Genomic DNA, 25,899 nt, shown 5'->3' with positions numbered 1-25,899 from the left:
ACAGTGTTGGGTCTGGGATGCTCCTGGATATCTAATTATATCGATTCTGGCCCTTCGTCGATGTAGACTACGTGATGTCATACAACAGAACGTTGGATTATTTCCTGGCACAAAAAGCTCGCTAACGTTCACGTTGCATCAGTTTCGGTTGCAACATTAGCTGAATACCGAAAACAATAACCGTAGGTGGGTTTATGTAGAGGTACTCGAGTAAGTCGATTTAGTGCACTATAGGCATTTTTCTTGACTATAATGACCTTGGCCTCGTAGATCTCTCGTCAAGGTACCGCTTGAATGGATATTAATGCTTTTGTACCAATTACGTCCGGATTTAATACTGTTGCAGGGAGATCCGGTTTTCAAGAAGCACACAATGTGGCCTACATTGGCACAAAGTATGATACAGGCACCATATCAGTAAAGTATAACCGGTAGGTGCTGACTCCATTAAATTTCACCGTAAACTATTTCCCTGGCATTGCCTTTCTTAAGATTAGTCAGCCTTCTGTCCTTCCTGGTATAGTGAAGTCTGAGAATCTCCAGGTTCATTGACCAATCAGCACCCACTATTCTTAACCAATCAGTAGACCGAATTCCCACTTTTCTTAACCCTCTTGGACCACCACGGGGCCCTCCAAGAATTTATTGGTGTTTCAGCCTTGGCAAGTTCCTACCCCCAGCCTTGATCTCCTGGTGCGCACACGACAAACAAACATATCGATACATCACCGTCATCCATCTGAATACACACAGTATGGATACAACAGCGGTCTTGGACAAGTACACGCAGGACCTCCTGAATCTACCGCTTGAGGTCAAGCATCTCTTTGATGAAATCAAGGCCAAGGATCAACAACTAGCGGAAGCCAGACGTCGCTACCAAAGCAAGGACTCCCAGCTCCATAAGTTCATACGTGCTAATGGCACGCTTACTAAGCACCCTAAAGAGGTGCAACTCAACCAGAAGGTAGAGGAGGAGATGAAGCAAATGCAAAGTATACAGAAGGAGAAGATTCTTCTAGCCAATACTGCCTTGTTCCTTGTGTCTAAGCATATGTTCAACTTCGAAGTCGATATCCAGAAACTTGAACGTGACGATCTACTTGCACCTGTTGACGAAGATGCTCTTGAAGACTCTGTTGAGGAAACGGCATCGGCCACTCCTCGCGATACTCCAGACCCAGTGAAGAAGAAGAGATCATACTCGGTAATGAGGCGCTACAAAAGACTCAAATCTGAGGACCTTGATGACGGCAGACTGGACGAAAGTACCCCAGAGGTTAGCTCCAGAGCGCATCATAATGCACTTGGCCCCAGGGCTCCATCAGGTGCTTCAGGCGAAGATGCCGATAACAACTTGTACTGTTTCTGCCAGCGCATATCCTTTGGCGAGATGATTGGTTGTGATAACGACGACTGTAAATATGAGTGGTTCCACTGGTCATGTGTGGGAATTACAAGCCCGCCCAAGGATGACGACATTTGGTATTGTCCTGATTGTGCGCCTAAGATGGAAAAGAGGAAGAAGAGAAAGAAGTAGCGGCTGAGTGTTGATAACGCTTCTCGGGATTTCCAGGCTATGCATGCCCACGCCCATAATATTGTTCAAGGATTGTGGCTTTTCAGCTACGCCCAATAGCTACTCTCAGACGAGCAACAGGGATTGGAATTCCACACTTACTAGCGTTTTTGCATCAACGCCAAATGCTCTTACTCCCTTAGCTATACAAGTTTCTGGGGCGAAGTGATCAATTTTTAGTACGCACCGCCTCTGGGAGTTTCAGGCGGGCGCAGCGTGTTACTGGTGAAAGACAGATCCAGCTTCATCAAAACACTCGTGGAACCGCAGGATTGAAGCGACAAGGGTGTTGCCGGATAATACAATTTGGGAAAGCGCAAATGAGGCTAAGTCCGACCTTCGCAAACACATTTTAACAAAGGCTGAAGTTTATTGACAAGGTTTCGCGGTGCTTGATGGAAATCCAATTCGGTGGTATATTTCCCTGCCAAGAGACGCTTCAGAGATGCTTTTTTTGGTTGTCTCAAGACGAGAAAGGAAACCCAAAACCAGCTACTTGTCAAACTGTGTTATTAAAAAAATTACGTCAACCGAAAAATCACCCTGAGGCGGCAGATTGCGTGAGGCAATTCACTACTGAAGCGACAGGCGTGAGTTGGGAAAGGGCTCCCGGGCTGCGCCTTGACGTGCTTAATATGGTATAGGGGGCTTTTGGTGTAACCGTTGTGGCCTAATTCTGTGGCTGGTCCGTAAACAGGTGTCACCGCGCGTTTTTTGACAGGCTTTATGCGTTTGCGCAGCAGGCCATGTGCGCTTGGAGACAGTGCGGCCTCCTGGCTGCAAAAAATAGCTTTCCATTGCACACACTGCCCATTCGCCAGGTGGTTGCTTAATTAAGCTTTGCGTTGTCTGCGGAGAGGGACGTGGTCCAGGGCTGTGTATCCCCGACGAGAATTGGGTATAAATACATTGTCCAATTCCCTCCAAAGTGAGCTTTTTCCTTTCATCATTACCTTCTATCAATCAATCCTTCAATAACAATGTTGTACTCCCAAGTTTTCGCCGCTGCTGCCATCGTCGCATCTGTTTCTGCTGCCTCCAGCTCTGCCTCCAGCTCTGCCTCTGGTTCTTCCTCCGCTGTTGCCAAGTCCAGCTCTAAGGCCAGCTCTAAGACCAGCTCCAAGGCTAGCTCCTCCAAGGCCAGCTCTTCCAAGGCCAGCTCTTCCAAGAAGTCTTCTGGTGCTGCCTCTGGCCAGACCGTTGGCGGTGTGCTTGCCGTTGCTGCCCTTGTCGGTAACATGATGCTTTAAGTAGATCGCTAGTCGATCGCGTGAATAGTCAATTGACCTTTACAATTTAACTTACGGTCTAGAATCACAGTTGTAGGCAAGTTTCATGCGGTAATTCTGTCGAGTGGTGACGAGCGGGCTATACATTCAGAATGTGGCCTATAATTGGAACGAATGTTATATTTATCCACCGTAGCTCAAATTACCTAATTAATGTTTTGTATTGTTCTACTAAATTTATAAAAAAAAAAAATAGTGTTGCCTAGACTTCAGGTTTGAAGTTGACTTCACTCAGCAAGCAGATACTATGTATGAATATGCATTTCAACTCACTAACCGAGTTATCTCCATATACCAATCCATTATTCCGCCTTATTTGATACAAGCCCTGCCTCCTTACACAAGGCATAAAACTCGCTTGAACTGTCATTAAGTAGAGTTTTTGGTGGACCAAACTCCTTCACTTGTCCATCTCCAACAACAACTATCTTATCACTATCCATTATAGTACCCAAACGATGTGCAATTGTGATGATCGTCTTATGTTTGAACTCCTTCCGTATAGTCTGCTGAATGATCCTATCCGTTGCAGCATCCACAGAAGCAGTAGCTTCGTCTAGCACAAGTACATTTGAGGGACTCAAGAGAGCTCGAACTAGACAAAGAAGCTGTCTCTCGCCTGATGAGAGATTGGAACCGCCTTCTTGGATTCCAGCATCAAGAGCGCTAGATTGCCCACTGTTATTAGGATCTGGAGTGGACTTGCTGGTAGCACCTAAGGTCTCAACGTACGACTTTAAATGAGCCAACTCCAAGACTCTCCATAACTCCTTGTCACTATAGTCTCCAAAAGGATCCAAGTTTTCTCTCACTGAACCTCTGAATGCACAAGTATCTTGTGGAATAATGTTAAGTCTTCGTCTCAAATCGAAAAGGCCCATTTTGTCTATACTGGATCCATCAATCGCAATCAGGCCATTTCTGGCTTCGATTATTCTGAAGAGAGCTAGCGCAAGTGATGACTTACCAGCTCCAGTTCTGCCGACGATCCCGATCTTCTCACTGGGTTCAAAGCGAAGGTTGATATTCTTTAAAGCGGCAGGGAGGTCATCTCTATAGCCAGTGGAGTAATTCTTGATATCGATGGACCCTTTTGAGGGCCAACTTTCTGATGGCCGATTGTCTTCAATGATAGCTGGGGCTTCTTGGGGCAAATTTGAATATTCAAGTAGTCTTTCAATGGAAACCAATTTGACTTCAGATTCGGCCGAAAACTTAATAATCATGTCAAGCATCAGAGTTGAAGATATGGCGTATGATAAAAGAAAACCTACCATCCCAGGGGAAAGTGGTCTTTCTGATAATAAGGTCGAAAGACACAACAAGCTGCATGCCAATATAACAGCAGCAGATATCGACAGAAGTCTCAAGGATAACCAGTTATTGACATTCTGGGTGATAATATCCACCTTTGCTATATTGTCAATCAACTTTCTGCTCAAAAACTCGAACCTTTCAACCTCATCATAGGCCCTAATGGTCTCGGAACCACCAATTGATTCATGGAAGTGGGATATCAAAGGACTGTTTAAGGTAGCCCTGAGTCTCTTCAACTCTCTCGATGCTTGAATGTACCACAGTCTGTAACTTGAAAATAGAACGGAGAGTACTAAAATGATGACTAGCATTACAGGTAAGGCAACCACTATTGTAGCAAGTTGTATGGCTGTCAGTAAGGAGAACTCAAAAAGGTTTGCAAAACATGGAAGCACTTGACTATCCAGACTAGCTATGGCTCCCGAAAACCGACTTAGTATTCTTCCCATTGGGGTTGTATCAAAGAATGACATAGGGGAGTAAACCACACTTCTGGATAACTTGTCATGAATAGTTTTTGCTCCATTTAAGGCACAGAAAGCCCGAAGAAGGTAGGTTCCAGCGAGCCTCAAGCCGGTAAACCCTAATCCAGAAACAGCGTAAATGATCAAGTAGAAAGAAACTTGGACGTTTCGTCCGTTTTCCAAGTTTTTCTGAGACCACTCCTTCAATAAGGCAGTACGATAAATCCCTGTTATAATTGCAAGAAAGATGAACAAAGCCCAAAGGAAAATAAATGGTAAGCGACAAGCTTTAAGATATTCAAGGAGAACCTCTTTTTTCACTTGCCCTTTCTGCTTTGTTTCTGGGATATTATGAGGTGTTGAACCATCAAGGTTCGTGTCATCCACTGCAAATGGTGCCTTTGATGCACTTCCAATAGTCTCTCTGCTGACCACGGTACTAAGTTTAAGACTTTCGTGAACTGGATCACATTTCAGATGCTTCGGTTCCTCTCCTGCCTCCCTAATATCATCATCAGAAAGCATTTCATGAAAGTCCTTCAACTCTTCCAAGAGCCAGCCATACGTTCCATGATCGATTATCTCTCCCTTGCTCATGTAATAAATAGTCGTTGCTTTTGAGAGAGCTCTTGAAGAGTTGGTTGCAAGTATAACCGTCCTCGACCTGAGTAAACCTCCAGGGGCCAAAACATGGTCGATTATTTTCTTCCCCACAAAAGCATCAGCTGTTGATAGGACATCATCCAATAAGTATATATCAGCTCTGGCGTAGATAGCACGAGCAAGAGAGACTCGGGCCTTCTGGCCTCCAGAAAGCGATACTCCTTTGTCTCCTACAACAGTGTTATCTCCATTTGAAAGAGCCTTGAGATCTTCTTGCAACTGACACGCTTCTAACGTTCTGTCATAGAAATGCTTTTCATATCGCTTGCCAAATAAGATATTTTCACGTATGCTTGAGTTAATGATCCATGCATCTTGTGAGCAATAAGCTAGACTTCCTTGCACATTGAAGTACCCACTCTTGATTGAAAGGTAAAGCTCTCCCATGATAGACTTCAATAATGTGCTTTTTCCAGAGCCCACTTTACCAACAATGCAAATCAAGTCCCCTTTGCGAGCTTCGAAGTTTACGTTCTTCAAAGCATACTTTACTTCGCTACTTGGTTGAACAGCATCATCTTGTTTCCAACAGAAAGTAGCGTTGTCTAATATCACTTGACCTTTTCGTGGTGTTGTGCTTAACTGACGCAGGTTAGAAACGATCTCTTCCATACAAAGAAAGCTTGTTAATCTGTCGAATACAAGTTGCATCTGGCGAAATTGAATGAACAAAAAAGGAATCCTAATGATTGGCTAAAGAAGTTGACCAAATAAATTGTATGACGAAAACACAAGATCTGGTGAGAGGATCCTTTTACTGTAGATGCCGAACGTTGCAAATACAGCATATGAGATCCAGTCAGGAATACTCTCCCATATCAATTGACTAATGGCTAGAGTTACTCCTATCCTCTTCTGGCACTCTAGCTCCTTTTCATTTCGTATGACGTCAAGTCTATCCAAAAACGGTCCTTCCCACGCATATAGTTTAATCGATTTAATTGAGGAGAGTATTTCAGACATTAGTTTGAGTCTTTCGTCTCGGTGTTGCATTTGGCTCTTAAAGAGGCCAGAAATTGAAACACTCATGGATGAAGATAATGGAGACATTACGAGAATGACAGCAATTCCAACCCACATGAAGTTCCCAAGAAGCTTATGAAGAGCTATTATGGATAATACCAAACGTAATGGAACGGTGAATAAAGACGCTATCAGCTCTAGGCATCCAGAAATCATAGTGATATCAAGGGAGACATGGTTAGTTATTTCACCAATTGTCTTTTCGGATCGTGCAGCATTCGATAGTTTAATGGACTTTTCGTAAATTGCAGTCGTGAGAGCTGACTGGATTCCAACCTTGATATTGCAGAAAGTTAATGAAGCTTGATTCCTCAAAATAGGCTGAACCATAGTGACACTAAAAATGGAAATGCTTAGCGCTATACCTATAATAAGTGGTGGACCCAGCTTAGAGTCGTTGCCATCAACATGCTGCGTAAAGAACTGAATAAACGCCCGAATAAAGAAAGGGCTAGCAATAGAGAGCATGATGTCACCTATCATAAACAGAACTCCTTTGACCATTTGTAACCAGTGTAGCTGAAGGAGAATCAAGAGTAAAGAAGGTTTTGTCTTGGACTGGAGGAGGGGGTAAACATTAGCCGGTTTCTTGTTGTCTTTCGAGGTTCTTCCAGCTTGCTTGAACCAAGCATCTTCAAATCTTTCCTTCACCACAACACTAGTAAGACTAGGCACTAAGTTTGGAATAAGCTGTATGGTAGCTTCTCCAGAGCTTCGAATTTGTTTCATAACAGGCACCACCCAACTGAAAGAAAGCACTTCAGCTAAGTTTTTAGTGGAAGAAACGTCCCATTCATTCAACGAATAATACTCGAAGAGTTCTTTTGATGGGAAGTAATAGTACCGTTCTGTCACGAAAAGGACAGTTGAGGTGAGTGTTAAGACAATTTCTATAGTCCATGTAATTGCCAAAGCAGCGTTGTCGGTGTGGCTTGCAAATACTTTACTTGAAGAGAAGATATCGTTAGTAGTTACCACGAGAAAAGATAAAGCTGAAAGCAACCAATAAGCCAAAAGAGAGCCATGGCCAACGACTGTGCGAGTAACTTCCAATATGTGTAGCGGCACCGCCAAAGTGAAAATGAAGGCCAGTAACGCTATGGCGGTCGTAGTGACCACAGTGGTAGCCTTTTCTCGTAACTTAACTTCAATGGCTAGTCCAGCTAGAATTGAGGCTTGAAGGAAAGCTAAAGACACCCGAATGAATTGAAACATCCCAACACTTCTTACTGAAAACGCGTTTCCAAACGAGTACTTAACTCTATAAGGGCCATGCTTGTTGTTTAATGTCACCATAACGATTTGGTAAAACATAATAACGGCAATGACTTCATGGGAGACCAAGACCACTGATGCCAAAAAACATGGATTAGGGAAGTTACCATTGGGGTCAACCAATGGATTGCGGATAGAGTCATGAAAAGTACAACCACTGCCGCCCGAAGAATACAACACCTCCCCAGAAAGCCCAGTCATCGTTAGCTGTAGGATTCACTATAATCGCCAGACGGTAGCCCATCCAAAGCAAAACAATTTATAAGTCACAAACTGTGTAAGTCATATTTCAGCGGATTTCTGTACAACGGCTATCCCCTGTCTCCCACCCGAGAGGTATCACTCAGTTTTTTAAAGCTGGATCGCAGAATCCATTGGTATGTCTGCTGAACCAAACATACTGGCCATGGCGTTCATTGTGGACTAGTTTTTACTTCTCCAACTCACCAGTTCAGTCCTTGGCGCCCTCGAGCGCATCTTTTGACAAGAAGCGACATATGCATAGACGCCAATTCTTCGGAAGTTATATGTCACATTACTATTGATAAGCGGCATTATCCATTGACCCTCGCGGCGCCAGGTGGTCCACAGTTTAAAGAGGGTTATGTAATAGACATATAACAGTACACTGTGCGTTAATCAGGAACGGCTGTTTCTTCAACTTTTAAGTAATTCGAAGGGAAGCTTGCGGGCTTCAAGGTGTCATAATCCCTAGTTGATGCTCATTTGAAGTCTTTTTTGCTATAACGAAACCATCATGTTCTTGATGGATACGTAGATTTGGTTCCCTGGCACACTCGTCTTGATTACGGTCAAGTGAAGCATGAGATCTGGCACAACTCCTGGTAAGAAGGCCAACCTCAGAAGTCAAACGCCTTCGTTGATCTTAATATGGACTAGTCACTTTTCGAAGTCTGCATTTCTACTACCTCTACTTGACCATAACCCACTTATGGAGGGCCAGCGGTACACATAATACACAAGGAAGATGGTAATTCGCTATTTTGAGTCTATAATTAGCCTCTAGCCGCTCTCATTAAGCTATTTAGCCTTAATAAAAGGATCGTTTATGTCCTCTCCTAGGCCTAAAAATGGGTGCAAACAGTGTCGTAGAGCACATATAGTGCCCGCATCCACCTATCCTGGTCCAGAAACATCAGAAACAAAACGTATGGTGACAATAAACACAACTCATCAGTAGTAAAATAACCCCAGAAACTTCTGAAGCTGTTCTACTTTTCATGTCAATGCTCTTCCTACTCCACACCTAGCTACCATCCCTACGAACATGCCCTGACAGTCCACCCTTCCCTAAATTCTCCTAGAAAAAAAAAAGACAAAACAAAGGCAAAACAAAGAAAAAACCTCCACCCACCACCCCAATTTTCCATATCAATTTCCATTCCCACTTGGTTGCCCCTCCCCCACCTCCATCCATTTTGCACCCATTGATGTTCTCCTACATACCTCCATCTCACCCACTGCGCATCTCATCACCAACCCCATGTCGTGGAAAGACTGGCTGTACGGCGTGTTGGCCGCGTCTGCGGCGTTTGCAGCGTTCACAGTATGGCAAAACCGACCCAAGAATGAACTTCTTCGACCAAAGACACGTGGAGTAGCTTCGCTTATTGGTAACACTCCGATGGTGGAGATCGAGTCGCTTCTGCGTGTTACTGGGTGCAAAATCTATGCCAAACTCGAGCTTATGAACCCGGCTGGCCTGGCCAAGGATAGAGTGGCGCTTGCAGTTATTAGGGAGAACGAAAGACTCGGACGCTTGAGACCTCATCATGGAGATGTTATCTTTGAGGGTACTTCTGGATCTACTGGTATCTCGTTTACGGTGTTGGCTAATGCTTTGGGATATACGGCTCATATTTGTCTTCCTGACGATACGTCGCCTGAAAAGATGCAGCTTTTGAAATCCTTGGGTGCTGAATTGGAGCCTGTCAAGCCGGCGCCTATAGTTGATCCTAACCAGTATACTAATGCTGCTCGGAACGGTGCTGCCAGAATCAATGAAGACGAGGGGAACGAAAGAAACGCTATTTTTGCTGACCAGTTTGAGAATGATTTCAATTGGAGGGTGCATTACGCCACTACTGGCCCAGAAATCTGGACTCAGATGGACCAGAACATCGATGCCTTTGTTACTGGCTCAGGTACTGGAGGTACCATTCTGGGAGTCTCCAAATACCTCAAAAGCAAGCTGCCGCTGGTTCGTGTGGTGCTCGCAGACCCTCAAGGGTCGGGTCTTGCGAATAGAGTTAACTTTGGTGTCATGTACGATACTGTGGAGAGGGAAGGTAAAAGAAGACGGCACCAGGTGGATACCATGGTGGAGGGCATTGGCTTGAACAGACTAACGTGGAACTTCAAGCAGGGAGAACAAAACATAGACAATGCTATCAGGGTGACTGATGACCAGGCGGTGAAAATGGCCAAGTACCTATGTGTTAACGATGGGTATTTCTGGGGACTGTCAGCAGCGGTGAACTGTGTTGCAGCGGTTAAAACAGCCCAGGAACTCGGCCCTGGCCATAATATTGTCGTCGTTGCCTGTGACTCAGGAGCCAGGCACCTCCTGAAGTTCTGGAAACTGGCTGCTGAGGTTCCATCTACAATCACTCTTGAAGAGGTGCTCGCATAATTACAGAATTTCGGCATTTAATGTATGTAAGTCATAACCTGGCAGCGCCACGAGCTCAGGTCTTACGGTTGCTCACCAACTCCTTCTTCTTTTCTCTGTACAATTTGACGGAACTGAGGAACGATGCACTGATGCCCATCCAGATCTGGACGGTGTCGAAGTGAAGTGCCATGCCCCACACTGTGTATGAATTGAACACAATGTCAGAGAGCGTCTTATAAATATCAATGTGTGCGTTCGTCTTTTTAAACATGATTTCCTTGAGTGCAATGGTATCCTTGGAGTCATCGTCTAGATTAGAGCTGGATAAGCTGGGTATAGGATTGTGTACGGACCCGCCGCCTAGAAGCTGCTTGGAAATAGCACGAGCACGCTTCTTCACCTGGATCTGGATCTTCACATCCATCTCTTGTTGCCGTAAATGCTGGAGGTTGCTGTATGCATTGTAAAGCGCAAACCACGACTCACAGTACCAGGCGTAGGACTCGTGGCGAGAGACAAAGCTCTTGACGGTAGGGTTCTTTAAGAGCCCAAGTTTAGACATTAGAATAGACTCGTCATTGACAGAGTAGTATAGCGATATGAGTTCACCCAACGTGGCGTTCAGAAATAGTTTGGGGCTGAAGTGCCATTTGGACGAGCTCCAGTCAACCAGTTCTCGAAACTTGCCGTACAAGTTACGTATGCGAAAGGGCGATTTTCCAAAACGGAGAAACTGTCTGTAGATACCCAAGGCAGGCACCACTGCTTCGAAGCGCAGGTTGAACACGGAGCAGATGAGAATTATTAGCACTCTAGCAAAGCCTTGTGGGTTCTGTAAGAAGTTCATCACCAAGTCCATGATCCGTTCAGTATTGGCGTAAGTACGGTTGATCAGTTTGATATTGACCATCTCGTCGCTGAGCCATTGCTGGGTATTTTTCAGATGAAACAACAACAACCTTAACGTATACTGGCCAAACTTGGCCATCTTATCCTTACCCACGATATCATTAAGCATGGCCCAAAGCACATCCACAGGCTGTACTGTTTTGCCCACTTTCGTCACTGGAGGCGGTGATGGAGCCGCCAGATCGGCCGTAGAAAGCCCAAACTTGAGATTCGTCGTTCCATGCGCTGGAGAGCTATTGGACTTGCCTGGAGTAAGAAGGTGCACTGCCTGGACCCTCTTCGACGGCGTTTCCACCATCGTGGCCGAAACCTTCAGTTTCAGCGGCAGCTCATCTGGCTCGTCGCCCCATTCGCTGGCGATATGCAATGGACTGTTGGACGCTGCCTTCAAGTTGTGGAAATATGGTGGATAGGACTGCGGGCCGTAAGCTTCTGCGTGCTGTACCTGGACCGATTCCATGGTCCTTGAAATTCAAGTGAAAAAAAAAAGAAGCAGGTGAAAACTTATAGGTTCAACTTCAACAGCTTTTGGAAAATCAGGCCTGGATTCCTTACAAAAGTGTGCTTGATCCGAGTGTTATGGTTGAGGGTTGTGAGGGTGGTTTTTTTGGTGAGATGTATCGTCCGGTATGTACTCGATGTAACATTGGTCTGGGGATCCAAACAAGACAGTGGTATTACGAACTGTGGACGATGGAGAGTTGGTAGAGGAGGTGGAGAGAGATGTGAGGATTTGGGGAATTTTGGTCTTTTTGGTTTTTCGTGATTTTGTGTGGGTGGTTTTTTAGCTCGGTTCTTTGGTGCTTGTTGGGCCCCTCACTGTTGGAACGCTCCGAAAGAGGAAGTTTTACGAGTAGAGATGGTGAAGAAAAAGGGGAGGAGTTTGATGGATTTGGTTTAGGCTGATGTTTTTGGTTTGTGGTGGAGTTGAAAATTTTTTTCGATTTTGTCGATGTTTCGATGGCTTGGCAGCTTCTCGGCTCGGACTTTTCAATGTGCTAAGTCCACGGTGAAGAAGTGTCCAGGGAACGTTATATGGCTGGTTTTTTTGGTGTATATGTACGTAATTGAGGCCAGTGGAGCCCATTAAGGTCGCTCAAACCAACTTTTTTGGAACTTTAATGGCACCGTTGGGCCTCAGGTGATGCATGGACCAGGACAAGAAAACCACCATTGTTGATGTTTAAAAAAACTCTTTAGTTCTTTCTCATCCACTCACAAAACACTTTTAAACCACTTAAAACCACTTCCTCTGGCATATTTAAAGCCTGGATGTCTCAGGTTATATAAGCTCAGCCAATTCTGTGGTGCCTTACAATAGTACCCCACAATGAATAGATTCACCTAGAACAGGGGCTGAAACAGGGTGACAAAAAAAGCGCAAAACAGCTACCCAATGCATTTCACAGATTTCCATAGAAACCTTCTTTTTTGGTTTTTCTTGCTTATTGCTATTCCCCAGCAATGTTCCAGTAGCAACCTCTCCCCATATGAGGATCCTCGGCTCTTGCAGTGGTTGCAAAAATGTCGTTACAAGGTCAGTCAAAACACTCAGTCCCGGGCCTAAACAAAAATACAAAAGACCAAGCATGTCCATTTTGGCCACCTTAAAAGGACCCTTCTACTCCAGAGTCAAAATTTTGACTGCCTTCTCCTCTTCCCAATTGGGCTTCCCCTGATCCCAGTCAGGCGACATTTGTCGCAGTCTTTCCCTACTTAAGGAGAAGAATTCCGCCCAGGGATGAGCTCCTCTACAACCACTTTTTCTTACATCCATCATTTTCTCTATAAATATTCTCTAACTCTCTTCTACTAACTACCGTCTTACGGCAATTCCATCCCAACATTGGCATCCTGATACCCAAATCAACAAACCATGCCAGCGAAAACCAAGAAACAACAGAACAGACCAGAAGAATCCAACTCAAAGCTTAGCAGAATGCTTATGGGATATTCCAACGATGATGAGCCCGAGCCGACCGGCCCGAGCCACGTTCCACGGAATTTCAATCCCAACTGGCAACCTCGGCTGAACCACCAGCCTAGGAACCAGCAGAAGAAGCATGCTAACTTACCCAGAAATACCCAAGCCAATGGTCACCATCCCAACCAGAACAACCACCCTAACCGCCCTAAGCACCCTAACCTGAACAGACCGAACAACTTGAATAATCCGAACAACCAGCAGTATGTATCCGATGGACCTGCTAATCGTCCGCTGAACAATGGTTTCAACGGCCCCAAGGGTCCTGCTAATCATCCGCTGAATAACGGGTTCAATGGACCAAAAGGACCTGCTAATCATCCGCTGAATAACGGGTTCAATGGACCAAAAGGACCTGCTAATCATCCACTGAATAACGGGTTCAATGGACCAAAAGGACCTGCTAATCATCCACTGAATAACGGGTTTAATGGTCCAAAAGGACCTGCTAATCACCCGCTGAATAACGGGTTTAATGGTCCAAAAGGACCTGCTATTCACCCACTGAATAATGGATTCAACGGACCCAAGGGGCCCAAAGGATATAAAGGTCCAAATGTTCCCAACCCTCCAAAGGCTCAAAAGGTTTCAAAAGGGCCAAAGCCACAAAACCAGCCCCAAAACCCCAAACCACACCCAAAACAAGGTAAGCAAGGTAAACAAGGTAAGAAGGGTAAACAGGGTAACAAGCATCCATCTACTAGTAACCAGGTGGGTCAAATTAATGTTCAAAGAAGTCCAAGCAGTCGAAGTCTCTCGCCCACGAGCAGTCAAAGTAATGTTCATGGAAAAAGACCTAGGATTATAGATCACCGTTCTTTCAGCGACAGTGAGGAGCCTGAAAGTCATGAAGCGGGACCGTTGCTTAAAAAGAGGAACGTAGAGAAGGAAAGCAACGTTGTATCCCCCTCAAGCACTGATCAGGAAAGCAGTGGACAAGCAGAACCAAACACTAATCAAGGTTCACCTAAGACAGGGCCTGTTCCATCAAGAGTTGTCAATGTAAGGCCTGCTTCTACTCCACCTCCTGTGAGAGTATCAGAGCCATTACCAGACTTTGTCAGTCTCAATGACGTTGACGACGGCTCAAGCTTTGTCGCAAAGAAAAGAGATGCTCCAGTCGCTACTGCTGAAACAGAAACTCAAAGCGACACCAAAAGCACTGAAATGGAAACCAAATCTGAAAATGAAGCCGGAAGTACGTATGCTACTGGTGCTAATATGAAGAAGGTAAATCGAGCAAAAAGAGGATCTATACTGTCAAACAGTTCTATGGAGATCGAAGACCGCTCAGATCTGGTCGAGTCGGACGACACTCCTCCCGTCGTCCAAGCCAGTATAGAACCAGGGCCTGTATCATGTGAGATCAATTTTGATTATATCCAACCGTCTCTGGTTCATGAAGTCATACTTCAAAAATGGCTCAAGTTCCTGTTCTCTACAGGCAGCCAAATACATATAGTAGGGGAGTTAGGTCTCCTCACAGACTTCGTTGCGAAACCTAAGAAGATCAAAACGCTTTTTAGGACAGTGATCTCGCCTGGTTACGGTACCTTATTTGCCGAGACTATCCAAGGTGACAAGATTAAGATGGAGAAGGTGTACTACTTAGAGGGCTGCCCTTGCGTGTTTCGTGGATTTGACACCTTCACTATAGACTTGAAAGAAGCTAAGATCTTTAACAAAGATAACAAGCTCGTTGGAGAAGGGAACAGCCAGGAGGGATATGTTCTCAAATTGAAATGTGACTTTTCACCATATGACAGACCATATTTCTGGGACTCACGCTTACCGATTGAAGAACCCATATCCATTTGAACATTTATGATGCTACGTTGAACTAATTGTGATGAATCTTATTTTTTTCTTTTTATACATGCCGCAAGCCTGCTGCGGTAATAAATAAGAGTTGGGAACCAACATCTCTATATGACTTTTTCCTAGTGGTGCAATTTTGCACTAATGATACAAGCATCCGTTATTGACATCGCCGTTGGGCCCCATCATAAACGCTCCGACACTACCCAAGTAACCCTCGTGTCTAAGGAAGTACGACTTCATGTCGCCCTTGGACCAGAAGTTAACAGCATAACTTAGGGTGTGGATTGTCTGCATGTGTCCCAGAATGTAACTGCCTCCGAAATAAATACGCTTGAGGTCGAACCGAAGCGCCTGCAAGTACGCAATCTGGCCTATGTTATTGGAAATCAGATACAAAAGCGACCGTGCAATGTCTTCCTGTTTGAACTGTGCTAACTTTTCAGTTGGTGTAAGCGGTCTGCCTTGCTTGGAGAAACGAAGCTTCTTAAACACTTTGGCGAAAGAAGATGCAATGTGGGTGGATTTCAAGCCGATCTTGTTGTAGCTGGTGCCGTAGATATCACCAACCAAAAGATCGATATTTTCGTTGTCGCCTCGTTGAGCCATTTCCAACATCTCTGTGTAGTCTTTGGCATCAGTGAGGAGAGAAAGGAGACCCCATAAGGTACCTCCTCCAAGGGAAGAACCCCCAATACGCTCGAAACCTTGAGGACCTGGGCCTGTGACTTTTATCATCGACACACCAGAACCGATGTTCACGAGCAAATACGGATAAATCTGTGCTTCGGTGGTATAAGGACTGGTGATGAACTTGATATCGTTGGCCACAAGGTCGTAAGTGAAAATTTCGTTGGGAATCTTGGTAATGAGCCAGTCGAGGCCTTTGATGAGACACTCCATCTCGTCCTTCCTGACAATTTGCATGGGGAACTTGTGTTTCTTGAACACTGACACCATCAACTTGCAAAACTTATGGGCGCCGCCTCCAGTAGCCATGACATAAGTAATTGGCGGGTTCAGCTTGTTGATGATGGACTTGCGAATGAGCTGTATCATGAACGAAAGAGCCTCCTTCTCGAAATTGCCCGTTTGGAAGTCCTGGAAATGCAACTTGCCGCCTGAATTCAGCGGGTCTTCCAGGTCAGACAGCGACGACGTGAAGTAGACCAATTTTGTAAGCGTACCGCCAATGTCGATACTCATGTGAATGATGTCTGAGTTATGCTGAGGTAAGGCAATGTTTTGGGCATTGACCGAGTCCGTAGAAGCGCTGACGCCCATCTGAGCAAACGACGCCAGAAGCTGACTAGCAGCCTCCTCTTCAGATTCGGATTCCGACGACTCAGGCGGCAGTGGCAGAGCACTGGAGCTCAGCAGGCCATACTGACCTCTGATTAAATGGTCATTGGCTATATATGCGCCCAGACAGTCGATTTTGATGGTGCCCACCGGCACCGAGCCGAAATCTATATTGTCGACGAGGAGCTGCTTGACCATCAAGACTTATTGGGAGGTTAGTTCAGGAAGACGTCTGGAGGTGGAAAAAAGAGACGGACGGGTGGGTGTGATAAAAGCTACGGGTATTTAAAGGTTTCGCACAGAATCTGGGGTGGAAAATTTTGTTGGGGGATCTGACTTATTGAAGGACGGGAAATTACTCCAGCAAACTCCGGCGGGTGTGAAGCAAAAAAAGAGAAAAAAGCCTCGGCAATTTAAAGCTGTTTGGTTTAATAAATTTGAAATTAATGTTTTTTTAGCCTCCTCTTTGCTTGCTTTTTTGTTGTTTTGGCTTTGTGAATTTGTTTGTTCGTCCTCTTTTTTTTTTTTTTTTTTTTTTTTCTCTTTTTTTCTGCTGTTACTTTTTCGGGCTACTGGCGCTGGGCGGTGCCGCTGGCTCGCTTTGGTTGCAAAACAGCCCACAAACGAGCAGTCCCAAGAGGAAACCCTACAGTGTTTGAAAGATACAACAAGTCAAAACGCAGCCCAGCTCGAGTCTACAAATTCCCAACGAATTCCATCGTGGTCGAACGGCCAAAAAAGTCTCGGGAAGTTCGGGAAGTTGCTTCCAGTGTGGGACGGTCTGTGGCAGGTGGTGGTCGCTGCTGATGCTGCTTGTGGAGGCCGTATGAGCTTGTGGGGACTCCGAGGCCGAGGAAGACACAGACAGAGGGAGACAGAAAGAGATACTTGTATGAACAATGGGCGGGAACACCGGCAACGGAATAAAGAGATTTCCGTTGGAAAGAGATCACTTTGATTTTGCTTTTCTATAAATTCCAGCATCTTTTCTGGGATTGCTGGTCTTGTCGGTGTCGAATGGCTGCAAACTAGGAGATCTCGCGCGCCGAGGTGGACCCGAGCCAGCCCAGGAAAGCCAAGGATGGTTAAAACCTTTGAAGGTTTGAATTGCATTGCTGACTTATTCGGGATATTTTTCTTCTTTTACGTTTTGGTTTCTTTTCTTTGGCTTTTTCCTTTTTTTTGTCTGTCATGGATGACGGCCAAATGGCGGCTTGTAGAAATAATAATCCTTATTTGGTCCTGGACGATTTTCGTCGCACCCTTCCTTTTTTTCCCTGTTTTTTTCTGTCTTTTTGGCAACCGGCCTCGCTCAACCGGATAAGGCACTAGCCACGACAATGGACCCTGGAAAAGGCACCAAAGTATCCTCGGTTATTTGGGAGATAAGGGTTGAGGAGGTTAACTACTTCTTTTGCAATGCTGATACCACCTGGTCATCAGCCCGTCGAAGGGAGTGGTCGTCGTCCGCCCGACCCAGTTGGGCCTGATGATCGACCCCTGCCCCCGCGTAATCCAGCGCTTCGCACTCAATCTGGCGTTCCAGACACCTCGTCTTCGAATCGAATTTCTCATGAAGCTAATGGAAACACTTCTGTTTCACAAACTTCTGGGCATTCCAACGAGACATGGTCAAACTCAGTGAGGGAATACACTACGGCAACTACACAGTTTTCATCTTCAGATGCTGGTTTTTCTAACAACTCTATTGGTCTTGGTGCCGATGAGCTGGATGAAAATTCTCAGATGAGTGTTGATGATGTATTGGACAGGACTACAGAAAATTCTAAAAAAGCAAAAAAAAATCAGGAAACCATAAAAAACCAAAAAAACAATGGTCCTAAGTCCCAATACAAGCTTTTTCCAGACTGGATTGGCTTCTCATCGGACAAAGTCTCCCCTACCAGTGATGAGGTTGAATTTAGAAGATCAAATGAGGATTTTCTTGTTGACCAAGCGAAGAGAGGATATGATAAGGATAAGAATTATCATGTCACAGTCCTTATGAAAAAGCTCTTAGACAGTGGTGCTCCAAGATCGGCTCTCAGCGCAGAATTGAATGATTTGCCTGATAACGCGATCTCTTACAAAATGGAAGTCACTAATGATCATGGAATTTCGGACGCAGCAATGACTGAAATGGTCAGGAACTGTGCTTGGAAGGAACACGATGCTTGCGTCAAGGACTTGGAGGATTATTTGCTTAATTACGACTTGAATGATCGGAGAATCCGTGGTGAATCGCCTGACTCAGTTGACCCCGACACGTGTACCCAAGCGGAATATAACCAAGAGTTGGTTGATTACAATGATTCTATCTTGGAAGTCAAGGAAATGTTGGTCAAGTTGAATTCCCTTATCTTGATCGGAAATGTTCGAATCATTGGCAACAAAGCTCATTTCTCTGGTGCCAAATGTAAGACCACTATCGGTTTCATTCACGGTCAACTCACTGATGGAATGACAAGGCTTTTCGAAGAACCCTTGGTGAAAGACATCATAGCTAAAATTCTCGAAACTTTAGATAGAAGAGTCTTCTCTGAAACGGGTGCCGACCCAAGATACTTCAAGTTATCCGAAAGCCATGTTACTTCTGGCAACTTTCTTTGGCTTAAGGCTTACCATGTGCCAAATAAAGGAGCCCAGCACGCTTTTGAGATGCAATTCTTAAGAGAAGGTGATAAGGTTACGCAGTTTGAAAGGGCCAAACACGTTGTGGTCAAAAATTCAAACCTTGTTCTTTCTAACGTTAAGATTGATCTTGGACTGGATGTTCTCCCTCCTACTAAGGGACGGAAGCTCATTTATTACGAGAACCTTAAAAGACTTGGTCCGGCTGGCCTCGTTAATGAAGTTCAAGACGCGATTGAGATTCATAAGAACAAATGTGCTTTCCCTCAAGACGAAGAAGAAGTAAAGGTTCTGAAGCAATTTATTGATGCTGCTCGGGCACAATTCGATCAGACTCTTGAGTCTCTCAAGGATTCACGTCCAAATGAGCAGACTTCTGACCCATTCCACTTCTCTGTGTCGGTTAAGTTTTGCACCCAGTATTGCAACATTTGTAACACTACCTCTCACTCTCTTCAAGATTGTGAGTACAGAGGATGCAGACTTTGCGGCGATAAGCGTCACCCAATGTGGAAATGTCCTTCACGCTGCCGCTGTAAGAAACGCCCTGCTCACTTGAAGAAGGACTGTCCTAACAGAGTGGCCGACACTGAAGTTTCGTCTTATGATGAAAACAATTTCCCGACTTTGTCAAAGCCAACGGGTAATCCATCCCCTGCAACTACAGCAGCCCAGGCGTCGCGCCCAAAGGATGGAAACAGGTATAACATGCTTAGAGAAGACACTGAGGAAACCGAGGATACCGAGGAAACCTCCATGTCAGGAGTGCGCCAAGTGGAATATTCCACTGGAGATGAGCCAACAGAAAAGCGCACTAGAGTCCAGGAACCACCTAACCAGGTGGCCCAAACCACAGCCATAGTCGAAACGACTGACATTCAGAAGCCTTTGCCTTCTACAACCGATGAACCACATTATGAATCCACCGATTCAGACACTGACATGGAGTCATCCTCTGCTCACGAAGAAGATGACATCAACATTCCTGCCTTCCTGGCTACACCCCACTCTTCAGAGGAGTCTACTCTGAAAGACACTTCGCACCCTGTGCAATCCGTTCATGCGCCTGCTGCTCAGGCCTTACCTTCCGATGCTGTGGTTATCCCACACATCACGTCCACTGAGGAACTCTCTAGTCCTCTAACCTCCGACCTTATTGCGGCTACAGCAGTCGCCAACACCAACACAGATCACCAACTGGAGGTTCCTCCAGGTGATTTGACAGATGCCGACACCTCTATGGGTGAAGGAGATCTGTATGTTGCCACTCAACCCGATTCAATATTGGATTCTCCAGAGGAGGACCCACCACAGGAAGCTCAGCGGCCTATGCCAATGAGTCGAAGTGGTTTGGGGGCCTCGGAAAATTCACCTCGGCAACTGGGTGGAATTCGGAAGGGACGTAACGTTTCGAAAACTGCGTCAACAAAGTTGACTGCGACACTTAAGGACAAATTCTTACCAGATAAACCACCGTTGAACGCCCCACAAAGGGTTCTTCGATCAGGCCGATCTCACACTATGAGAGAAGCTGAACTGGATCTCTGATATGAATAATATTGTCGAACAACGGATCATTGAAATCAAACATCCTTTTGGTTTCAGACGCACTACACAAGGACGATCTCCTATGTTAACTGTTGGGTCTTTTAATATCCAGCACTCGCAAGAGATTCCTACAATCATCTTTTTGGCTCGCCAATTTGATATTTTATTTCTTCAAGAACTTCCCCTTTCAGAAGATAAAATCAAGCAGCTTGAACAGCTCGCTCTTCGAAAAGACAGAGTTTTCATTTCAGGAGAAACAGAGGAAGGAACGCTCAACCATACTGCTATCCTTCTAAATCCTGCCAAAGTCACGGTGTTGGCCACGGCGGAGCTTAGTCAAAATCTGTTTCACAGCGATAGATTTACAGATGTTAGGGTCAGGATCACTCCGGGTGATCATCTTCTTCTTACAAATGTTTATCTTCCCACGTCCAATAAGGCCCTCCAAGCCTCTATTCTTTCGGAAATTCGTTCCTCCTACGTTTCGTTAAAATCTCAACACCTGGACCTAAATCTCATCTACGGGGGTGATTTCAACCACTCAATGGAACATGAGATTCGCTCGGAAAGCCAAGCTCGTCATTCAATTTCAGCATTGAACAGTGTCGCGTTCACAGAAGATGTTGCTGTCTGTGATTCCCAAATTGCCCAGCTCCCGACCAATACACCGACCAAACAAGGAAATTCCTGTCGCCGTCTTGACAGGTTTTATATTCCTAGAGGTTGGCGTCACCGCACCAAGCAATACCAGATTTTGAAACCTCAACATATCACTAGCACGCATCACCTAGTCAAAGTCACTTTTAGACTTGATAGAGATGCTAATGTTCTCATAGGCAAAGCACGCTTTCGTTATCCGTTACAGAGAATTCTGCACCCGTTTGATTCAAATCCTACTATTAAAATCCCAGTTTCGACTTCGCTTGATCGCTCGATCTTTCTCATAAAAAGTGAGGGTATGGAATATATCAATTTCATGGGGTATGTTCGCAAGCAGGATCCGCAGTTTGCAAGAACCATTCTTGGTGGTTCTCAGGATCTTCTGAAGACGGAACAGACGAATATTAACATGAAACTTTGTTTCCAAACAAAACGTCTTGATACTCAGATTTTTCAAAAGCTTGTTAGTGCTGATACTGGAACCACCGCGCATACTACCTTAGGTATGCTCAACATGGCCACTGAATACTACGCTGAACTCTATGCTCAACCTGAAGATCCACCGAGATTTGAACTACTTAATTTTCTCGACCCTATTCAAAACACGCTTACACGTGAGGACCTTAGGACTTTGAACAAGCCCTTCACCAAAAAAGAGCTTTACAGAGCCCTCAAAGCATCAGAACAAGCTTCGGCTCCGGGCCCGGATGGCCTTAGCTTCCCAGTACTCCAACACTACTGGTCGGAAATTGGTGATAAACTCACCACCGCTGCCAATAGCATGAGGACTAAGGGAACCCTTCCTAAATGTTTCCGAGAAGTTCTTATCACGTTGATTCCGAAGAGTGGCGCCAAGGCCTCGGACCTAGTCTCCGATCAACGGCCTATCCTGCTTTCTAATGCTTCACTAAAAGTTGTTTCGAGTGCAGCCTGTTCACGGCTTCAGTCGGTTCTTGACAAGTTGATTCGTCCAAATCAAAGGGGCTTTATCAAACTGAGGAACATCCATAGCAACACTATGGAGTTCTTCTCAATGATACCTTTGATTCAACAGAGGCTGCCTCTGACGAGAGAAATTTCACCGAAAGCGATCCTCATGGCTGATTTCACAAAAGCTTTCGATAGGATCTCACATGTTTACATTCGGACTGTTTTGCAGAAGATGCGGCTAGGCAAATACATGATAAATTTTATCATGCTGATCCTTGAAGGTCAGGAGGCCTACGTACGCATAAACAATATTGATGGACGCCCGTTCCCCCTTCGCTGTGGAACTCGCCAAGGCAACCCTCTTTCGCCTTTAATTTTCAACATTGCGCTTGAACCCTTTCTACGTCAACTTGAGACTTTGGAAGGGCTTGAATTAAGTTTCAAAGGCTGTTACTTGGAAACCATCCACTATCATGCTTTTGCCGACGATGTGAACATTTATCTCAATTCGCTCAGAGATTATAGGAGATGCCATGGTATAATTGCGCAATTTGAGACGGCCAGCAATAGTCGCCTCAATCATAGCAAATCCAAACTCATTGGATTCCACAGAAATTACCCCCAGCTCGAATCCAACATCCTACCATTTTCCAAGACCTCAGTGTATCATAATGATACTAAGTATCTTGGCTTCGCGATCACTGGCACTCAGTGGTCAACGCTCATAAGCAAGCTACGAGATGCTAGCAGACTCCAAGGATACATGAGCCTTAACCTCATCACTAGGGCTCTCGGTTCGAACATATTTATCAGTTCTAAAGCAGTCTATAAGGACCTAGTACACTGTATGTCACGGTCTGAGCTTACTTCAATGGACAAAGCGATCGAAGACTTTTTCCCGGGAATCTCGGCGTCCAAATTACACGCCAACCCGAAGAATGGAGGTTTTGGTCTCATTGAGATGAAGATACAACTTCAAGGCCACAGAGCAGCAGTCTTAGCTGCCATCCTCGAGGATAAACACACTTGGTATGTGCAATATCTCCGACTCAAGCTAAAGCATCATATGGCAAAAATCATTTTGCAACAAGAGCATGTTGATATTCTGTTGGTCACCTCTCTAGACCCAGCGGACTTCTTATTCGAGCAATCGGATATTTTTTATCAACACTTACATTGGACATTTTCGGACAGTGAGATAGGGTACTTACGGGCGTGGCAGAAGGTGGTCCGACGCACCCGATCTTACGTAGGAAACAGCCTATTCACCAGCGAACCTAACCATCATGGTTCCCTACGTGCCTCTCTTCGCCGACAGCCGGTGATTTCTACAGGAGAGCAGAACGCTTGTCTCAAGAACCAATTTACGTCTTTGAGCAGACAGGAGCATCAAAAAGGTGGCCCCATCATTCCGGATCACCTTACGGACATTTGTCTTGCCTCTCAGAATTACACTCGTTGGAAGAAGTTTTGGCGGAAGCTATACAAACAGGAATGGCTCCATCACAACGACTTCTCCGCAGTACACTTATTCAACTTTGGATCCTATGTTCCTTTACAATTTCCTCGCTCCAGTGACAAAACCATGAGATGTCACTTTTGCTTACAATCACTTCCAGAGAGGTTACACCAATTTCATATTTATTCACAATGTGAAACCGCCACGTTTTGGTGGAAAGAATTACAGGGCACGAAGCCGATGGCCCTTGAAGCTATGTTAGCACCGACAGATATGTCATTCCATAACCTTCGCCAATTAAATTGGTTTTTTAAGGTGGTTCGCATCACTTATCGACAACGGTACAACCGGAGTCGGGATGCCTCTGCGCTTGAGCCACTTCTGCAAGCCGAGCTTACAGCAGCCCTCAAGCGGATTCCACCCATGGGACGATGACAGCTACAATACTATCTTTATGATGGCGGATCCTACTCCAGTGGCATTTCGGGGGGACCATTAGGGTTCACACGACTTTGTCAAACGAGGAAGATCTGAATAATAGATGGTTTTTCTCTTTCAGATATATACATGTATAGAGCTTTCCATTTAATTGAATTCAACAAAAAAAAAAAAAGGGGTTGGTGGTTGGGGGTTTGTTGGGTGAATGGAATTGTTTTATGGTACATTGTGGTTGGTTTAGTGGTGTTTGTACTTTTTGGTAGGGTATGGGGATTTTATAGAAAGTTGAGAATACTTGGGTGGTTCCAAGTGTGACATGATTTATGAGTACCAGTAAAAATGGAAAGAAATAAAAAAAAAAGATACATTTTAAGTGGCAGTAAAGGGTTGGTTTTGAACTAAGGTTTTGATTATATGTTGACTGGCTTAGTTCGGGACTAGAGGTCTGGCGGTGGAAGGTTTTCTTCTGGACGACTGGCTGTTTTCCAATGCTCTGCCCTCCAGAGGTATAACTCCAGATAAGGCCAATAAACAAGTCTCTCTTCATTTTCCTCCTTCTCTTCTCCTTCTGAGCGTCCTTCCTCTTCTCTTCTCCCCCTCCTAAAAGTCTTCATAACGGGCCGTTCCCTCCCTTTCCATCTGTACAACAACAACTGTATCATTATAGTATAACTAAACAACGTAAATATCTAAAAACCTAAGCACATCCGTAGTAGTCTTCCTTGAAGAAGGGTTTTCCCGTACAGATATTCACAAGGTCAATCACCATACTGGCTTGATTAGCTTTGGAGTAGCTCTTGCAAACATCCATCTTTTCTAAAACATAAAACCCTTTATCTGATTCACATTCCTCGTTAAACGACTCAAAAGCTTCCTGGCTTTCTAGATCTATTTGGACATAACTTTGCATATCATCTTCATCAGTGAAGTTGTCAATCGGATCTGTTTGTTGTACCGCAACCGCTACAATACAATCAAGACTCTCGGTAGCCTCCTTTATCGATTTCCTATGTTCTCTTAGCGGATTGTTTTCAATCACCATCAACACTTGTTCATTGGTATTCTCTATAGCATCCTGGAGATCGGCACGGTGGACTAGTTTGGCGTAACTGAACGAGCTCTGGTCAGCTCGAGGTACCTTCTCTGGCGCCTCCAAAACATAGAAGATGACAAGTCTCATCTTTAAATGCTACAATTCCAAGCGGGTCCGCCCCCACATTTGAATGTTCTTCAATTATAATATTTAACACTAGCACTTGCCTCTTTCTCACGAGGCAGCATAGCCTTGCAGGGATGTGCTGGAACTGGCTTAGCCACCATCCAATTGCCCTAATGAGAGCAGGTGTGACCTGGACCACCTTTGCCGTTTAAGAGTTCGCTTGCTTGCAAGATTTGTAGCATGTTTTTGAAGTTGGTTTCTGACCAAAACTGGTTATACTTGAATAGCGTCAGTTCATATATTTTGAACACTTTATACTGACGGTCTATCTCAAAACTCAAGTCAAACGGTTGGAATTCAATTCTGTCCAGCAGTTCTGTCACGTCCACAAACCCCAGATCGTCAAGGCCTGCCTTGGTCTCTATCAAGTTCTCAAAATGTCTTCTTTGTTGAATATAGGCACCAACAGTACAGTCGATACCTTTTGTTGCTTCATGAATTGCCTCCCTGTCACGTCTCATGGGATTGTTTTCTTTGACAATGAAAACACCCTTATCTGACTTTTGAAGTGTTTGTCGAAGGTCCGCCCGATTAACTATGTAGCACTTATCAGGAGTATCCATATATGGAACCTTGGTAGATCTTTCAAATAACGCCTCCAGGATCAAAAAAACAACGATTTTCATGATGAAATGGTGATTTGAAATGGTGAGCGGTCGTAATAACCTTATAACCTCTAATGTCGCAAAATTAACCCCAGGTACTGGAAGCCTCCCTAGTATGCATTAAGGGGCATCAAACAGCTTTCTGTGGATG

At 44.9% G+C, this 25,899-nt stretch overlaps 9 protein-coding genes across 9 annotated transcripts; 4 read left to right on the top strand and 5 right to left on the bottom strand. All coding sequences in view use genetic code 12, as the record gives it.

The window, feature by feature from the left end:
* Positions 1-754: 754 nt before the first annotated feature.
* NBN1 (histone acetyltransferase) lies at positions 755-2,829 on the top strand (the record flags this gene model as incomplete). The annotated part of the gene is made up of 2 exons (XM_025487438.1): positions 755-1,418; positions 2,576-2,829. 2 exons carry the CDS (start codon positions 755-757, stop codon positions 2,827-2,829), a joined length of 918 nt encoding a protein of 305 aa, XP_025344454.1.
* Positions 2,830-3,170: 341 nt separating this feature from the next.
* Positions 3,171-7,811, bottom strand: CXQ85_003803 (uncharacterized protein; the record flags this gene model as incomplete). The annotated part of the gene is made up of 3 exons (XM_025487437.1): positions 3,171-4,455; positions 4,687-5,963; positions 6,366-7,811. The coding sequence occupies 3 exons, from the start codon at positions 7,809-7,811 to the stop codon at positions 3,171-3,173; spliced, it is 4,008 nt and encodes a 1,335-aa protein (XP_025344453.1).
* A 1,303-nt stretch (positions 7,812-9,114) lies between these two features.
* CXQ85_003802 (putative cysteine synthase) lies at positions 9,115-10,263 on the top strand (the record flags this gene model as incomplete). The annotated part of the gene is made up of 1 exon (XM_025487436.1): positions 9,115-10,263. The coding sequence occupies one exon, from the start codon at positions 9,115-9,117 to the stop codon at positions 10,261-10,263; it is 1,149 nt and encodes a 382-aa protein (XP_025344452.1).
* Positions 10,264-10,318: 55 nt separating this feature from the next.
* Positions 10,319-11,614, bottom strand: CXQ85_003801 (uncharacterized protein; the record flags this gene model as incomplete). The annotated part of the gene is made up of 1 exon (XM_025487435.1): positions 10,319-11,614. One exon carries the CDS (start codon positions 11,612-11,614, stop codon positions 10,319-10,321), a length of 1,296 nt encoding a protein of 431 aa, XP_025344451.1.
* A 1,416-nt stretch (positions 11,615-13,030) lies between these two features.
* On the top strand, positions 13,031-14,956 carry CXQ85_003800 (uncharacterized protein; the record flags this gene model as incomplete). The annotated part of the gene is made up of 1 exon (XM_025487434.1): positions 13,031-14,956. The coding sequence occupies one exon, from the start codon at positions 13,031-13,033 to the stop codon at positions 14,954-14,956; it is 1,926 nt and encodes a 641-aa protein (XP_025344450.1).
* Positions 14,957-15,097: 141 nt separating this feature from the next.
* CXQ85_003799 (pantothenate kinase) lies at positions 15,098-16,456 on the bottom strand (the record flags this gene model as incomplete). Its single annotated transcript, XM_025487433.1, has 1 exon — positions 15,098-16,456. One exon carries the CDS (start codon positions 16,454-16,456, stop codon positions 15,098-15,100), a length of 1,359 nt encoding a protein of 452 aa, XP_025344449.1.
* A 1,221-nt stretch (positions 16,457-17,677) lies between these two features.
* CXQ85_003798 (uncharacterized protein) lies at positions 17,678-23,616 on the top strand (the record flags this gene model as incomplete). Its single annotated transcript, XM_025487432.1, has 5 exons — positions 17,678-18,019; positions 18,116-20,228; positions 20,416-23,134; positions 23,300-23,494; positions 23,520-23,616. 5 exons carry the CDS (start codon positions 17,678-17,680, stop codon positions 23,614-23,616), a joined length of 5,466 nt encoding a protein of 1,821 aa, XP_025344448.1.
* A 1,005-nt stretch (positions 23,617-24,621) lies between these two features.
* Positions 24,622-25,104, bottom strand: CXQ85_003797 (uncharacterized protein; the record flags this gene model as incomplete). The annotated part of the gene is made up of 1 exon (XM_025487431.1): positions 24,622-25,104. The coding sequence occupies one exon, from the start codon at positions 25,102-25,104 to the stop codon at positions 24,622-24,624; it is 483 nt and encodes a 160-aa protein (XP_025344447.1).
* A 149-nt stretch (positions 25,105-25,253) lies between these two features.
* CXQ85_003796 (uncharacterized protein) lies at positions 25,254-25,769 on the bottom strand (the record flags this gene model as incomplete). Its single annotated transcript, XM_025487430.1, has 1 exon — positions 25,254-25,769. One exon carries the CDS (start codon positions 25,767-25,769, stop codon positions 25,254-25,256), a length of 516 nt encoding a protein of 171 aa, XP_025344446.1.
* Positions 25,770-25,899: the final 130 nt, after the last annotated feature.

This window comes from Candidozyma haemuli, assembly GCF_002926055.2.
Source record: "Candidozyma haemuli strain B11899 chromosome Unknown F_2014730914, whole genome shotgun sequence".
NCBI classification, from domain to species: Eukaryota; Fungi; Ascomycota; class Pichiomycetes; order Serinales; family Metschnikowiaceae; genus Candidozyma; species Candidozyma haemuli.
This window is presented reverse-complemented; position numbering and strand designations above follow the sequence as displayed.